The sequence below is a fragment of the Amphiura filiformis genome, chromosome 10 (assembly GCF_039555335.1).
Source record: "Amphiura filiformis chromosome 10, Afil_fr2py, whole genome shotgun sequence".
In the NCBI taxonomy this organism is placed as follows: domain Eukaryota; kingdom Metazoa; phylum Echinodermata; class Ophiuroidea; order Amphilepidida; family Amphiuridae; genus Amphiura; species Amphiura filiformis.
The window spans coordinates 60,480,509-60,498,440 of record NC_092637.1 but is presented as its reverse complement, the minus strand read 5'-3'; the positions used below and the strand labels follow the sequence as shown (position 1 = coordinate 60,498,440).

General features: G+C 37.9%; 1 protein-coding gene across 1 annotated transcript; it reads left to right on the top strand.

Moving 5' to 3' along the window:
* Positions 1–8: 8 nt before the first annotated feature.
* LOC140163101 (uncharacterized) lies at positions 9–17,785 on the top strand. The gene is given in 8 exon segments (XM_072186478.1): positions 9–1,175; positions 1,921–4,737; positions 5,166–5,176; positions 5,179–5,353; positions 6,479–6,647; positions 11,067–11,190; positions 15,808–16,039; positions 16,991–17,785. Coding segments are annotated over 8 exon segments (4,029 nt in total). The 5' UTR covers positions 9–877; the 3' UTR covers positions 17,194–17,785.
* Positions 17,786–17,932: the final 147 nt, after the last annotated feature.

Genomic DNA, 17,932 nt, shown 5'->3' with positions numbered 1-17,932 from the left:
GAATTCCCTGTCTTGCTGTGTGGCGTCATCCCAAGGCAAGCGAAGTGAAAAATAACCTGTATTGGATTTTCCCTGGGATTTTCTGTGTTTGTCTTTTCAAACAAGATGGCCGATAGTCTGATGGCCTGCCACTGCTTGCAGCAACATTGTTGTTTATTGTGTTTTACCGTCTGACATCATCTTAGCAGCCTCAGTTGTCAGCAAGGTTAAGAGTTGATAGTGAAGCCAGCCTCCATCATAGCATAGTGCAGATAGGTGGCAGTCACAATCGTCGGTGAGGAGTAGACAATTTAGACTGCTGACAATTTAGACTGCTAAAAATGCACAGATCCAATAAAATAATTTGATTAACAATGGTCTCCATCATATTTACACTAATTTACAGCTAGCAATTAGGCATCATCAAGCTGATTTTTTTTATAGAAAAATCAAGTTCAGCACCGCGGAACAGTGTAGCAGTGGGCCTGGGTGCCGAACCCAGGCCAGGTGCCATAACCAGGCCAGGGTGGTGCAGGTGATTAGCTCGCATTTGGCCCTACGAGGCTACAATAGTACTTAGTTCCAGTAATTGTAACCATACTCTCTATGATCCGTAGATGTCATTATGATAAAGACTGAAGTCTTGCTGGCAAGACTATACAATAGTACTGTGATCACGTCCTTGATCTCTGGATAGCTTTCTTAGTAATAGAGGATCAGTAGTGACCGTTCTGCATCTTCATAGGAAACTGTGCTTTTTCTGACATGATGTGGGATCCCACTTGAGTACATGCCTATGTAAACAGAACTCGACTGTAAGACTGATGAGTGGCAAGCTGGAATGCATAGTAGCTATCTAAGGCGAACTGAAGAAGGTTTAAATGTTTACCAACGACAAATGGCTGCGTACAACAGGGCATTCAAAGAGCCCGGAGTTCAGTTTCGACAAGCTCTGCTAAAAATCAGCAAACAGTTGGAAGTCAAAGACTTGGAAGAAATGAAATTCCTAATTGCTGGCTTGGATAACCAACCTGGTTTTGCTGAATTGGAGGATGCTAAAAGACCACTTTCTTTCTTCATGATATTGGTGAAGTATCAACTTATTTGTGAAGATGATACCAGTTTTTTGGAAAATTTATTGGAAGCAACTGGTCAAATTAGTCTAATCTCTCAATTGAGGACTTCAATGAAAGGTGGTAAGTCATTTATATGATTTCAAGTACTGTGCCCCCAGGAGCGCACCGACTGGTCGATCACAATCCCCACATTTACTGAGATGTGGGTGTGGAAGTTATATACCCCGAAGTGGTTCTATCTGGTTGAAGGTGTGGATGTGCCACGATGCAGCGATTTTGGTAGGCCTATTATGGATGGATGGGTGTTCAGCAAAGACCATTGCGCTCAATTGACAAAAATGCCTTAAAAGCACACAATTTGGGATATATTTGGGTGTTTTTTGTGAAAAAATGGTATACCTACTGATGGATTGCCATTAGAATCGTCATTCTAAGGTCTGCATTATTTGTAGGCCTCCCTCCCTTGTGGCCCTGTGCTCAGTAGTATGAGTCAACATTTCCTTACATGGATAAGTCTGAAGTCTTGCAAAATGTCACAAATGGCCACTGGCGGTGCCAGGAATTTTCGCAAAAAGTAGAAATTTTCGTAATTTTGGGTTTTTACTGAGGAGGGCAACAGGGTGGGCAAGAGTTCTGACTGGGGTAGCATTTGCCCCAACCCCCCCCAGTCCTCGGGGGTCACTCCCATTGTGGCCTGTACACCATCCGCGATAATGAAAACGCGTAAAAGGGATGGTGTACAGGCCACAATGGAGTGACTCTGGGCCAGTCCCCAACCATGAATAACACCTGGTCCCAGACCCCAGAGCTTATTGTCTATGCTATGCCATTGTGATCATTGCTCATTGTCTTTACCATATTTTAGTTTCAGAAATAAAGCAATCTTCATCTGGAAATGACAGCTCAAGTTCATCTTCTCACGACTCTCCTGTGTCTTCTCTGGAGTACAATCCTGATACATCCTCCTCAGCAACAGATTCTGGTATATCCCAAACAAGTAACACTCAGTCTCCAGCCCCTCCAGGCACTGTAAGTGTTCATCATCAGCCACCACTAGCTGGTCATCATCAGCCACCATTAGCTGATCATCAGCTGCAATTAGGTTATCATGATCAGCCACCATTAGCTGATTATCTTCAGCCACCATTAGCTCAGTCCACACCAGTCAAGTCAAGTCAAGATGGATCTATAAGATCTAAGATCCAATACAGTGTGCCTGCGGATTCTGAACTGTCAACAAATGCAGTCCCAAAAGATGGATACCAAATTCATCATTCACCACCACCATCTACCCAAATCAACCCGTACCCACAAAATTACCAGGATGGTTCTGTACGATCAAAGATTCAATCATCATCATCATCAAATTTATCAACAAGCCCAGCATCATCAAGAGAACAATATCAAGTACCAACAGGTGCAAGAGCAGATGGATCTCAAAGTGCATCAGACAAAGTCACTGTGGCTTCTGCTGTACCTGCTATTAGTTCATCAAGCTCACCTGGACCATGTGGACAACAAGTACTACAGTCCCCTGGATACTTGTCTGGAAGAGAGAATCACATTGAACAGATGCACATACCCCAACAACACCCACGAACGGTCTTACCACCTCAACATCAAATGAATTACCATCAACCTAGATTTGCAACCCAGCATCATCAACAAGGGACACATGCATTGGCATTGCAACAGATGCCCGTAATTCAAGACAATGTCACCAGTGGAAGGCCTCAGGCACCATCCAGGCTTACTCATTCTGCTTCATGTCCAGAACAACAAGCATCTAGTGTAATGTCAATACATCAGACACCAGAAAGTCATGTTAGCTCTTTTGGCTTTCGTCCACTTATATCATCAGATGCACATCAAATGCAGCAGCAAATTCCCCAAGTTCCACCCTTTGACTTGAATCGTTCCATGTCTGCACCCAACTCTTCCGACTTTGGACCTACGATTCTGTCCCCATCTGTGTCCTGGGAAGATATGGAGCCTGGCCTAGTTTCAACCGGACATCCTGGATATCAGTCTTCAAATTGTGTGCCACAATCAAAATGTACTCCTGACAGAGGATTAGCAGAACAGATGAGGCAATTGGGTCTGCAGAATCAAAGAAAAATCCAAGAAAATGAAGCATCATCTCCAAATGTGTGTCCTTCATCTGACCTAGAAACTGATGCACCAGATGAAGAGAGAGCCTACTCAACTTATTTGGAAGAATCTGATCGGTCATTTTCTGTGAAAGGTACATCATGTACAAGTGATCAGCCATCTGTACTATATGGGCAGTCCTCATTTCCAACAAGTGACGCCACCAGGAAGAAACAGCTTCTGCAATCTCAAGAAGGTAAAGAAGTAGTAACTGGCGGAGCATCAGTCACAGGTATTTCCTTTGGAATGGCTAGCAACCCACCGGAAGAGCAATATGACATGATGGCAAGAATCAAATCTAAGCTCCAACGCGATCTTGCTGAACAAAGATCCCGTAATAATCAAGATTTTGTGGAACCAACCAATGTTGTTGATGATAAGTCAACAAAGAAAACAAAATTAAGAAGATACCAAGATGAATTGGCTGCTCCCGCAATGAAGGGAGGTAATTTCACTATTTGTGCTCCAACTGGTTGTGGAAAAACACTTACTGCTGCGGCCATCTGTCGAAATCGCTATGACAATGCAAAATCTAAGGGTGAAGAATTCAAAGCTTTGTTCATTGTCAATATGAGGCATTTGACGGAACAACAGACTATAGCATTTCGGGATACTTTTCCAGAAGGGTCCGTAGCAATGGTTGGAGCCACCGATATGCTTAGTAAAGTGGTGGATGTGCCGAGTCATGCAGTTATCATGGTAACCGCACAAATTCTACTAAATGCTTTGAAACGGAAAGAACCAGATGTAAATTTAAGGGATCTATCCATGATTATCTTTGATGAATGTCACCACACAACACAAGATCATCCATATAATGAAATCATGAAATTATACCTGAAGGTGAAAAGACTCAAATTAGGGCCAGATGGGATTGTAGGGGAGTCGGGAAAGTATCTTCCTCAAATTCTAGGACTAAGTGCATCTCTTGGAGTAGGTCATGGTAACGATGCATACCGACATATTCTAACTCTCTGTGGAAATCTAGATGCTGCCAATGTTATCCAAGTTGTTCATAATCAAGAAGAATTGAAGGAATTTGTCAACTCTCCCGATCGTGACCAGATCTTGTATGTGCGCTCTCGTGAGAAGAAAGATGGAGAATTCTGCAAGATAGTAGAAGAAATCATGACGGAGGTTGAGAAAGAAATTTGGCCTAATGGTGTTCCTGAAACTCATGGAACAAGTACATACGAACAATGGGTTGCTGAAACTAGAAAGGAAGCAGAAGCAAATAGAGAAAGAGTCCACTTGGTGGCGTGTTTGTATCTCTTTGAATTCAACCGTGCACTAATGTTGTATGCTGAGCTGAGGGCGGTGGATGCATTGCGACACTTGGAGGCCTTCATGGAAAAACGTGACATCAAGCAGAATCCTGTTGCAATTGAGGAGCTGTGTAGGGAGTACTTCCATTTCAATTTGGACAGGATGAGGGGTATTTGTACATCCGAAGTAGATGCAGATAATCCAATGCTAGATGCACTTGGAAAGTTGCTACGGAAGAAATTTGAGGAAAAGCCTCATTCAAAAGGTGAGATTTTGCAGATGCATATTATTATTTAAATAATATTTGTTACCTTTCATTGCATCTCTCTGTTTACCACTCTCTAACTCTCTCCTAGACATGCTGCAAATGAACCGAAGACACCGAAGGCAATTGCCTTGATGCCCCTAGCAGTTGTCTTGATGCCCTATTAATTGCTGCTATTCTTTAACATGTAATTGCCTTGTAAAATAGATGTGCCCTTTCAAAATTGCCTTGAAATGGGTGCCCTCCAGAATCCTTATTTTGCGGCCTGCTCCTAGATCCTGCCTGGGCTCCTGCCCCTTGTGTTATTCTCCTCTCTAGCTCTCTCTCTCTTCCCTTCAACATTTCTCTTTACTCTCTTCCATAGAGAACTCATAGATTTTAAAAGCTTTAGATATTGGTAACCATACCTTCAAACCTTTTATTTCCAGGCATAATTCTTGCTCGTATTCGCTCAATACTGAAGCACTCACTGATTTTATTGAGGAAACTCAGCATCTGAAACATCTTCAGCAACCTGTGAAACCAACTAGACTGGTTGGTCAGGGTACAAATACAGAGACAGAGAGATACATGACTGAACATGACCAGAAAAGAGCACTTCAAAAGTTCCGTGAAGGTATGCATAACAGGATGGATGATCAAGTTTTGTACATCACATAAATTCAAAATGAGGTTCTACAAGCTACAATGTAGGGCCTACTACATTTAGTAAAGTGTGTTTGTGCATACACTATCCATAAAGCCTTCCAATCTTTGTCCAAGGCAGTCACCCCCTTCCCCCAGGAGCTACGCAAATGGAGTCAATCATGATCTTGAAACAGAATTAAGGTTGCAAAACACACAGAGACACCAAAAACGAATTTGGAAATGATTAAAGATTTTGTCACAAATACAGCACCTAAGGCCTTGATGTTTGCACCGAATTTTAGTTCATTTGTTACAATATTGTTTAAAAAAAAAAATTCTGAAAAAATCAAGGCATCCTCCTCAGAAACAGTTATCCTAGTAAACACAAAAACGTTTTAAAAACGTTTTAAATAAGTTATATTTTGGCTTTTGGTTTAGGTAAAAACGTTTTAATAACATTAAAATGTCGGGTTATATAAAGGTCATGATAACGCTTTTAAAACGCTTTTGTATGAAAACACACTACAACAATATTTTTTAATGTTTTCAAAAAATGTTATTGTAAACTATTTTTGCAAACATTTTTGCCAAATATTGTGTCAATACTTAAATAACATTATGTTAAACATTTGAACCCAGCAAACACAAAAATGTTCTTCAAATGTTTTTTTCAAAACCTTTTAATAACATTTAAATGTCGGGTTATATAAAGGTCATGAAAATGTTTTTAAAACGTTATTGACAATATTTTGGGCAAACATTTTTCAGTAAAATATTTTTTCAACCCCAAAATAACATTCTGTTTAGAATGTTTTGTATCAAGTTTTCAAGAATGTTTTTGGAATGTTATTAAAATGTTTCTATACCCTTTATATAACCCGACATTTAAACGTTTTTTGTAAAACATTTTTGTTTGCTGAGCAGTAGATTATCATAAAATGTTTTTTAAGGTTATGAAAACGTTTTATAACCTTAATATACCCTTTATATAACCCGACATTTAAACGTTTTCTGACAACATTTTATAACCTTTTGCGAATGATGTCGAAAACGTTTTGTGTTTGCTGGGATGCAACTTTTAACATTTTAATCTTGTTTTAATTCTCTTTTCCAGATGACTCCTGCAACTTACTGGTGGCAACCGACATAGCCCAGGAAGGTCTGGACATGCCGGCGTGTAACTTTGTCATCAGATACAATTTCGTCAGTAATGAAATCGGGACAGTGCAATCGAAAGGAAGAGCCAGGGCAAAGCAGAGTGAATGTTTTCTCATTGTGGAAGAGTAATTATAAGTTTGTTCTTTTTAATTCATGGATATTGGCAGAAATAAGCCAGTGGCCAATACATAATCTTCAAAGACCATTTGGGCTCTTGGGTGTGAAATTTATGTGCCTTCAATTTCAAAAGGGTAAATTTTTATGTTATACTGGTCCATATTTTGTGACACTTTGTAAGACTTCACACTAGCACAGGCTTTCTCAACTAGTCTATTTGAAGTGCCAACTGGAAATTTTAGTGATCATGAAGTGCCAACATGTTAAGGGAGGATTTTGTGAGGGAGCACGTGCGCGACCGAACGCATAGCGGGTGGGGTCCAGTGTCAAAGCCCCGGCCGTGGGGGTCCAGGGGGCAGTGCCACCGGAAGCTCTGAGATTTTAGGCCTTTCTTAAGGCTCAGATGTAGTATTTTCACCCCTTTTTTGTCAAAAATTTTATTTAAAAAAATAAGTAAATTTACCATGCGCCACTTCGACTAACTCCAAGCGCCACAAGTGGCGCGCGCGCCGCCAGTTGAGAAGCCCTGCACTGGCAAATCAACCGGAAATACCATGGATTGATGTTGATGTCAGCATTGATGCCATGGAGTCCATCTTGCTGACTTTGGTAACACAATTTTATGGGCCCTGCTGGGGGGTAGCATATTGGCAGAGCAACATCCCTCTAGATCTCTAAGAACCACTATATCTAAGGTTCTCTATGTCTAAGGTTCGCTATCACTAACGTTAAAGTCTATGGAGATGAAAATCCCGCTATCTCTAATAGAGAAAAGGGTTCGCTATACCTAAAAAAATGTCCGCTACTTCTAAGGTTCGATATCACTAATTTTAAATAAGGCTCGCTATCACTAATTTTAAATAAGATCCGCTATCACTAATTTTGAATAAGGCCCGCTATCACTAATTTATTGAAGGTTCGCTATCTCTAAGGTTCGCGATCACTAATTGCAATTAAGGTTCGCTATACCTAAGGTTCGTTATCACTAATTTTAATTAAGGTTCGCTATCACTAATTGATTAAGGTTCGCTATCTCTAAGGTTCGCTATCACTAATTTTGATCAAGGTTCACTATACCTAAGGTTCAAATAGGGCCCACTATCTCTTTAGAATAAGGTCCACTATCTCTAATCTTAAATAAGGCCCGCTATCTCTAATTTTAAATAAGGTTCATTATTTCTAATTTTAAATAAGGTCCGTTATCTCTAATTTAGAATAAGGCCCATTATCTCTAATTTAAAATAAGGCTCAATGTTAAATAAATTAGAGATAGCGGGTCTTATTTTAAATTAGAGATAGTGGACTTTATTTTAGCAAACCTTATTTTAAATTAGAGATAGTGGGCCTTATTTCAAATTAGAGATAGCGAGCCTCATTTAAAATTAGAGCTAGCGGGCCTTATATCAAATTAGAGATAGCAAACTTTATTTAAAATTAGTAATAGCGAACCTTGGAGATAGCGAACCTTAGAGTTAGTGAACCTTAGAGATAGCGGGCCTAATTTCAAATTAGAGATAACGAACCTTATGGATACCGGGCTTGTTAAAATTAGAGATAGCGGGCCTTATTTAAAATTAGTGATAGCGAACCTTCAGTAAACTACATGTAGTGATAGCGGGCCTTATTTAAAATAAGTGTTAGCGAACTTTATTTGAAATGAGTGATATCGAACCTTAGAAATACCGAACCTTATTCCAAATTAGTGATATCGAACCTTAGGTATGGTGGACGTTTTTTGTAATTAGTGATAGCGAACCTTAGAGATAAAGAACCTTAGAAATAGCGGTCCTTAGAGATAGCGAACCGGTGCCATTGGCAGACCCACAGTGAGTTCCACTGCCTTGTTTAGGCCAGAGAGCCATCTTATTTTGAGCACTGGATACTCTCTTCAAATTGACCAATTGAAATTTCAACTTTTAACTGTTGATGATAGGAATACACCTTTTTGGTAATTGATTACTTCTTTCCAGTGCTGTTGGCGGCGTTTGGCTCTGCTAACTCCTATTAGGCCGAGCAGAAAACAGAAAGCGAGTCCAAAGATAAAAATTATATATGCCCAATTATGCAAAGTTAATTAGCCAAGTAACTATAAGGACTATCTAGCTGAGACTAGGTACATATGTAGTGCAAGCAAATAGAAGTATATTGTGTTTAGCATTTTGCTAATTTGAATCTGCATAATTAGGGTTAATTTCTTGAAAAAATAAAATGAACTATGCAGATTAAAATTAGCAAAATGCTAAACGTAATAAACATCTCAAAAAAAGTAACTAACCTCCCTTAAATAATGGCCATTATTCAAAAACGGGCTATTGTATTTGCAAATCTGTAAAATGCGTTTGGAAGCAGAATTTATTTCTGCACATTTTGACATCTCATTTGATACGATAGCTCAGAAAACAACAAAACACCGGTCAATTTAATGTAGTGAGGTCCAGATTTGAAAGTTGCACTTACATACAAATTTTTACAATGTAAAAACACTCAGATATCATTACACAGATTTCCTTCCATTACACTGAATGCAAAATCAATAGAATTTACTGCAACTTTCAAATCTTGGGCTACATTGATTTAATTGTACGCTGTGACGTCAATATTTAGTCAATTGCTACAAATGAGGTGTCAAAATGTGCAGAAAAAAATTCTGCTTCCAACGCATTTTACAGATTTGTAATATAATCACCTGTTTTTGAATAATTGTCATTATTTAAGGGATCTAAAATGAGCGTTTATTGGGTTTCGACAGTATTTTTTGTGGGACATGAGAGCACCTCAGACCTATCGAATTGCATTCTGAATACGAAGCATGTCTTTCTGATACCAAATAATTTACATTTTTGAAAATCACAATATAATACAAATTTTATGACAAATTATAAAAATTTGATATTTTTCAAATTTTTGATATATAACAGTCCTCGAAGTAAATTATATAAATCTAATGATATACTTTAAAGTGTATGTAGCAGGGAGAAAAAAGCCGACGGTCAATTGAAAATTTTGACCTTTCATATTGAAGATATGGATTTTTTTCCCAAAAAGACCTAATTTTGTTGGTGTTTTGGGAAAAAAAATCCATATCTTCAATACGAAAGGTCACAAATTTTCAATTGATCGTCGGCTTTTCATCCCACCTACATACACTTTAAGTATAAATCATCAGATTTATAAAGTTTACTTCAAGTACTGGTAAATATCAAAAATATCAATTTTTAATTATTTGCCATAAAATGTGTATTAAATTGCAAATTTCAAAAAATCAAAATTATTTGATATCAGAATGACATTCTTCGTGTTCAGAATGCAATTCGATATGTCTGATGTGCTCTAATGTCCCAAAATAAATACTGTCCAAACGTTCATACCCCAGCCCTTAAGGGGGGTCAGTTACTTTTTTTGAGATGTTTATATATACTTCTATTTTGCTTGTACTATTATGTACCTAGTCTCAGCTAGATTTTAACATAACTTTACATAATTGGGAGTATGTAATTTACATCTTTGGCCTCGCTTTCACTTTTCTGCTTGGCCTATTTGGAGTTAGCAGAGCCAGACGGCGCCAACAGCAAAAAGTGGTCAATTACGAAAAGGTGTATGCATTGAAAAATAAACTGATTGATAACGGGAGCATGTGTGGCCGAGTAGATAAGGCGCTCTACTCATAATCCATAGGTTGCGAGTTCGAACCCCACTTGTGTCAATGTGTTTTGTCCTTGGGCAAGGCACTTTATCCTCATTGCCTAGGTGGGGGGGGGGGGGGGGTAGGGTTTGATGTTTGTATAGTTGCTTGTTTCAATGTTGCAATATTGGTGCTGATTAAGCTGCTGCCTGCAAATTGCATTGTGTCTGTTTAAGTGTGTTTAATGTAAATTCTAGCAATTTGACCTGTGGGTCACCATTAGAGTTTGAAATAAACGTTACTTTTACTTTGAACTTGATTGTGAGTGTCGGGTATGATTAACATTTTTTGCTATATTGATGCCTGAGGTACCAATAATAAGAATTTAACAGATGCCCATTGAGCACCTTTGGGCATTCCGATATATCCAGGATCAAAGTTTATACAGGGTCAAAATTCAAAATTGTTCAAATTTTGTTAAAACCTATCTATATAAAATATTTGGCTAAAGACTGAAAAACAATGAAAATAATTCATTCCGATTGAATATTAGATCAGAAAAGATTCGTTAAATATTTAGGAGCAAACAATTTGTTCCTATCTGTAATTGGCAAAAGTTTTAAAAAAATCAATCTCTTTTTATTGATTATTCAATCAGAAAATTTACGAGAGTATGGGAGCGCTGTCACAAGATAAAACGAAATGTAATGTATGCATCAGAAACAACAAAGTGAGGTAAAAAACAAAATCTTTTAATATACCGGTATTATGATATTTAATCATTTTTATTACTTTTATCTTTCAGAAACTCCAAGACTGCTGCAAGAGAAATCCAAAATCGGCAAAATGTAAAAGACATGCAGGCAGCTATGGATAGACTGAATGCATTACCAGAAGAAACAAGGATAGCAGAAATCACTAAAAGACAGGTAAATGTAAAAGACATGCAGACAGTATGGATAGACTGAATGCATTATCAGAAGAAACAAGGATAGCAGAAATCACTAAAAGACAGGTAAATGTAAAAGACATGCAGACAGTATGGATAGACTGAATGCATTATCAGAAGAAACAAGAATAGCAGAAATCACCAAAAGACAGGTAAATGTAAAAGACATGCAGACAGTATGGATAGACTGAATGCATTACCAGAAGAAACAAGGATAGCAGAAATCACTAAAAGACAGGTAAATGTAAAAGACATGCAGACAGTATGGATAGACTGAATGCATTATCAGAAGAAACAAGGAAAGCAGAAATCACCAAAAGACAGGTAAATGTAAAAGACATGCAGACAGTATGGATAGACTGAATGCATTATCAGAAGAAACAAGGAAAGCAGAAATCACCAAAAGACAGGTAAATGTAAAAAGACATGCAGACAGTATGGATAGACTGAATGCATTATCAGAAGAAACAAGGAAAGCAGAAATCACCAAAAGACAGGTAAATGTAAAAGACATGCAGACAGTATGGATAGACTGAATGCATTATCAGAAGAAACAAGGAAAGCAGAAATCACCAAAAGACAGGTAATGTAAAAGACATGCAGACAGTATGGATAGACTGAATGCATTATCAGAAAAAACAAGGAAAGCAGAAATCACCAAAAGACAGGTAAATGTAAAAGACATGCAGACAGTATGGATAGACTGAATGCATTATCAGAAGAAACAAGGATAGCAGAAATCACCAAAAGACAGGTAAATGTAAAAGACATGCAGACAGTATGGATAGACTGAATGCATTATCAGAAGAAACAAGGATAGCAGAAATCACTAAAAGACAGGTAAATGTAAAAGACATGCAGGCAGTATGAATAGACTGAATGCATTACCAGAAGAAACAAGGATAGCAGAAATCACTAAAAGACAGGTAAATGTAAAAGACATGCAGACAGCTATGGATAGACTGAATGCATTATCAGAAGAAACAAGAATAGCAGAAATCACCAAAAGACAGGTAAATGTAAAAGACATGCAGACAGTATGGATAGACTGAATGCATTATCAGAAGAAACAAGGAAAGCAGAAATCACTAAAAGACAGGTAAATGTAAAAGACGTGCAGACAGTATGGATAGACTGAATGCATTATCAGAAGAAACAAGGAAAGCAGAAATCACTAAAAGACAGGTAAATGTAAAGGACATGCAGACAGTATGGATAGACTGAATGCATTATCAGAAGAAACAAGAATAGCAGAAATCACCAAAAGACAGGTAAATGTAAAAGACATGCAGACAGTATGGATAGACTGAATGCATTATCAGAAGAAACAAGGAAAGCAGAAATCACTAAAAGACAGGTAAATGTAAAAGACATGCAGACAGTATGGATAGACTGAATGCATTATCAGAAGAAACAAGGAAAGCAGAAATCACTAAAAGACAGGTAAATGTAAAAGACATGCAGACAGTATGGATAGACTGAATGCATTATCAGAAGAAACAAGAATAGCAGAAATCACCAAAAGACAGGTAAATGTAAAAGACATGCAGACAGTATGGATAGACTGAATGCATTATCAGAAGAAACAAGGAAAGCAGAAATCACTAAAAGACAGGTAAATGTAAAAGACATGCAGACAGCTATGGATAGACTGAATGCATTATCAGAAGAAACAAGGAAAGCAGAAATTACCAAAAGACAGGTAAATGTAAAAGACATGCAGACAGTATGGATAGACTGAATGCATTATCAGAAGAAACAAGGATAGCAGAAATTACCAAAAGACAGGTAAATGTAAAAGACATGCAGACAGTATGGATAGACTGAATGCATTATCAGAAGAAACAAGGATAGCAGAAATCACCAAAAGACAGGTAAATGTAAAAGACATGCAGGCAGTATGGATAGACTGAATGCATTATCAGAAGAAACAAGGATAGCAGAAATCACTAAAAGACAGGTAAATGTAAAAGACATGCAGACAGTATGGATAGACTGAATGCATTATCAGAAGAAACAAGGATAGCAGAAATCACCAAAAGACAGGTAAATGTAAAAGACATGCAGACAGTATGGATAGACTGAATGCATTATCAGAAGAAACAAGGAAAGCAGAAATCACCAAAAGACAGGTAAATGTAAAAGACATGCAGACAGTATGGATAGACTGAATGCATTATCAGAAGAAACAAGGAAAGCAGAAATCACCAAAAGACAGGTAAATGTAAAAGACATGCAGACAGTATGGATAGACTGAATGCATTATCAGAAGAAACAAGGATAGCAGAAATCACCAAAAGACAGGTAAATGTAAAAGACATGCAGACAGTATGGATAGACTGAATGCATTATCAGAAGAAACAAGAATAGCAGAAATCACCAAAAGACAGGTAAATGTAAAAGACATGCAGACAGTATGGATAGACTGAATGCATTATCAGAAGAAACAAGGAAAGCAGAAATCACTAAAAGACAGGTAAATGTAAAAGACATGCAGACAGCTATGGATAGACTGAATGCATTATCAGAAGAAACAAGGAAAGCAGAAATCACTAAAAGACAGGTAAATGTAAAAGACATGCAGGCAGTATGGATAGACTGAATGCATTATCAGAAGAAACAAGGATAGCAGAAATCACCAAAAGACAGGTAAATGTAAAAGACATGCAGACAGTATGGATAGACTGAATGCATTATCAGAAGAAACAAGGAAAGCAGAAATCACCAAAAGACAGGTAAATGTAAAAGACATGCAGACAGTATGGATAGACTGAATGCATTATCAGAAGAAACAAGGATAGCAGAAATCACCAAAAGACAGGTAAATGTAAAAGACATGCAGACAGTATGGATAGACTGAATGCATTATCAGAAGAAACAAGGAAAGCAGAAATCACTAAAAGACAGGTAAATGTAAAAGACATGCAGACAGTATGGATAGACTGAATGCATTATCAGAAGAAACAAGAATAGCAGAAATCACCAAAAGACAGGTAAATGTAAAAGACATGCAGACAGTATGGATAGACTGAATGCATTATCAGAAGAAACAAGGAAAGCAGAAATCACTAAAAGACAGGTAAATGTAAAAGACATGCAGACAGCTATGGATAGACTGAATGCATTATCAGAAGAAACAAGGATAGCAGAAATCACCAAAAGACAGGTAAATGTAAAAGACATGCAGACAGTATGGATAGACTGAATGCATTATCAGAAGAAACAAGGATAGCAGAAATCACCAAAAGACAGGTAAATGTAAAAGACATGCAGACAGTATGGATAGACTGAATGCATTATCAGAAGAAACAAGGATAGCAGAAATCACTAAAAGACAGGTAAATGTAAAAGACATGCAGACAGTATGGATAGACTGAATGCATTATCAGAAGAAACAAGGATAGCAGAAATCACCAAAAGACAGGTAAATGTAAAAAGACATGCAGACAGTATGGATAGACTGAATGCATTATCAGAAGAAACAAGGAAAGCAGAAATCACTAAAAGACAGGTAAATGTAAAAGACATGCAGACAGTATGGATAGACTGAATGCATTATCAGAAGAAGAAACAAGAATAGCAGAAATCACCAAAAGACAGGTAAATGTAAAAGACATGCAGACAGTATGGATAGACTGAATGCATTATCAGAAGAAACAAGGAAAGCAGAAATCACTAAAAGACAGGTAAATGTAAAAGACATGCAGACAGCTATGGATAGACTGAATGCATTATCAGAAGAAACAAGGAAAGCAGAAATCACCAAAAGACAGGTAAATGTAAAAGACATGCAGACAGTATGGATAGACTGAATGCTTTATCAGAAGATACAAGGAAAGCAGAAATCACCAAAAGACAGGTATACAGTCAGAGTCAGTATTCTAATTCTTCCATTGTATGTATTGAGCATTGCAAGCCCCGGAGTAAGGTGGGCCTGCCCCTAGGCCCTTGAGGGCCAATTACCCTTAAAACATGCAAGGGGCCTGTGAGAAGTTTTCCCCTCTTGTGGGATGCTGGCTATCTGCTTTTGAGATTTGTAATGCCTTTGTGTACTTTTAGACCAATTTTGTCAGTCTGCCTCCTGCTTGAAAGTTGCATTGTCCCATCCAGAAAGGCCTGGCTACACTCATAGGCATAGATCATAGATCCGAGGAGGGGGAAATAAATCCCCCCTAATATTTTGCAGAGGAGGATGGTCCATACAATCATCCCCCAATGTTGATGTCTGTATGTGGGTTTCTGACCAAATTAATATCAAATTTGGCCATTTTAGGCCCAAAAGTGCTGGATTTATTCAACTTTTGCACCATATTTCATCAGTTTAGCTCTAATATGGCAAAAAAATTTAGCGGGCTTTACACACATTTGTACCATAAATATATTTTGTCGCAAAAAGGTGCTGGATTCACTGTACCTCAAGAATGTTTTCAAACCCATCCCCCCAGTGTCAAAAAGAAACCTACGCTACTGGCTACACCACTGCAAAGCAGGATTTGGCATTTTAACTTACTACAGAATCAGGATCCAACAATTTGCTGAAAAGTAAGAAAAAAAACTGAATTTATTATTATTATTTGTTTTGTTGTTGCAATTTCAGGATGAGATATACAAAGAAATGGTGAGAAATGAAGAGAAAGCAAAAACAAGGAAAGGAATGTACAACCCTGACGACGTCAAGATGTTTTGCAAAGAATGCAATAATTATATCACAAAAGCATCGTACATACGAACAAAGGGTTGTCATTATACTTGTATAGATCCGGATATAAAACAGCGTATTATAGTTGTTGAGAAGCGAGGGCGACAATTCAGAACTACAATCAATACAGGTAAATTATAGAGTTTCAACTTACTTCCAACGCTACTATACTTTGTTCAGCTCGGATTGAGGAACAAAACTTGGATGACTATGCCCTTTGACACATTGAGGGATTAGTGTTACTTACAATTACTTACAATTTATGTTTTTAATTGCGACTTGAAGCCTTTGTTGGTAACTAACAAAACATTGAATGGTATCGTCACAAACCATGCAAACCGCCCAGCTATTAGGCGTAAATTTATTGAAGTATCCTGCACTATCTAATCTAATCAAATGGTCCTGCCAAGCCTGAACCCACAACCATGTGGTGAAAAGGCAAGCGCGCTAGTGCATAGACCAAAAGAGGACTTCCCTGTTTGGTCTATGACACTAACGCACTTATACCTCGGTGATAATGTGATGGCTAGTTGATTGATTATACTATTGGTAAATTATGTTTTACAAGTCCAATAATTTACTCACGTTTCGGACGTTTCATATACCGATGGGAAGACTTCATCAGCAATGCGATGAACTAGCAACATACATAGGTTTCATTATCATTGAGGTATAGGACTTTTTATTTTTTCGGAGAAGAGCAGGTAGACAAATTGCCCTAAAATAAAACGGACTCGTTCATTTTCCCTCAAATTTTGGATATGATGTAGATTTAACATCTGGAATGTAATGCAAGTGGTGTTGTTGCTGCTCTTCTAAATTCATTTATAAAATGTCCACCCCAGACCAAGGTAACACTCCTACTCTTCGAAGATGAAACATCTAAAACGTGTGTAGATTATTGGACTTCTAAAACATAATTTACCAATAGCATGATATCTACCAGTCCTGATGAACTTATTCAAGTAGTTGATTAATTACTTGCAAGACCGACTGTCTGATTGACAGGTTGATTGATTACCCACTTGATACAGTGTATTATGTCTGTTAATAAGTTACACCACACCTTTTTTACCCACAGGAGTCTTCAAATGTGTGAAAGAAGATTGCGGACAACAACTTGGAATTGCAATTGACTTCTTAGACAAAGACGGAGAAGAAGTCGCCTACCATGGATACGGATTCAAGATTGAAAGCTTTCTGTTTAAGCTTCCAGATGGACCCTCAAAGACATATAAAAAGTGGAAGGTGGTACCTGTTGACTTTCAAGAACATGAGGATTGAACAAGGCTTGATACAGACTCGGGCTTGAAACAGACTCAGTGACAGAACCAGAACTTTTGCTGGGAAGGGGAAGTGGCAAGTCATGCAGCAAGACACATGGACTCAATGCTGACTTCAACATCATCCGTGGCATTACCTGCCGTTGATTTGCGAGTCTGAAGACTTACAAAGTGTCACAAAATGTGGACCAGTTTAACATTCGTTTTCAATCTGAATTTGGGCATGTGAAAATTAATGTGGGTCTATTATTGAAACACAGGTGCCAAACTAATGGCCGTAGATAGAAGGTGTTATTTATCTTGAGTTCTGTTTAAATATTTCAACAGTGGTGTAGTGGGTGAAATATTCACGCGACAAGATGTTGCAATGTTGTTCAGCTGTACCCATGCACAATGACTTGACCAAGATATAAATAAGCAAGAAAATGTGCAAGTTGAACACTAAAACCCATATTGGGTTAATTGTGGTCTGAAATGGACCTAAAGTGAGAAGCACATCACAGTTTTGATTAATGTTGTCCCTCTTACTTCCCCCTTTGGCCTATATAGCTTTCAAATGGTTTAAATGCATTGCTAAAGCCTATTGATCAATTTAATTTAAACTGTAATCCTAATTTGTTATCTGTCACATACAAGTACATTCAGTTCACCCCAGTGGTGTAGTGTCATATGATTTGAAAATTTAGAAAATCCCATATAGTAAAATGACAGAAAAACAGCTTGTGGCCACCCCCTCCCCC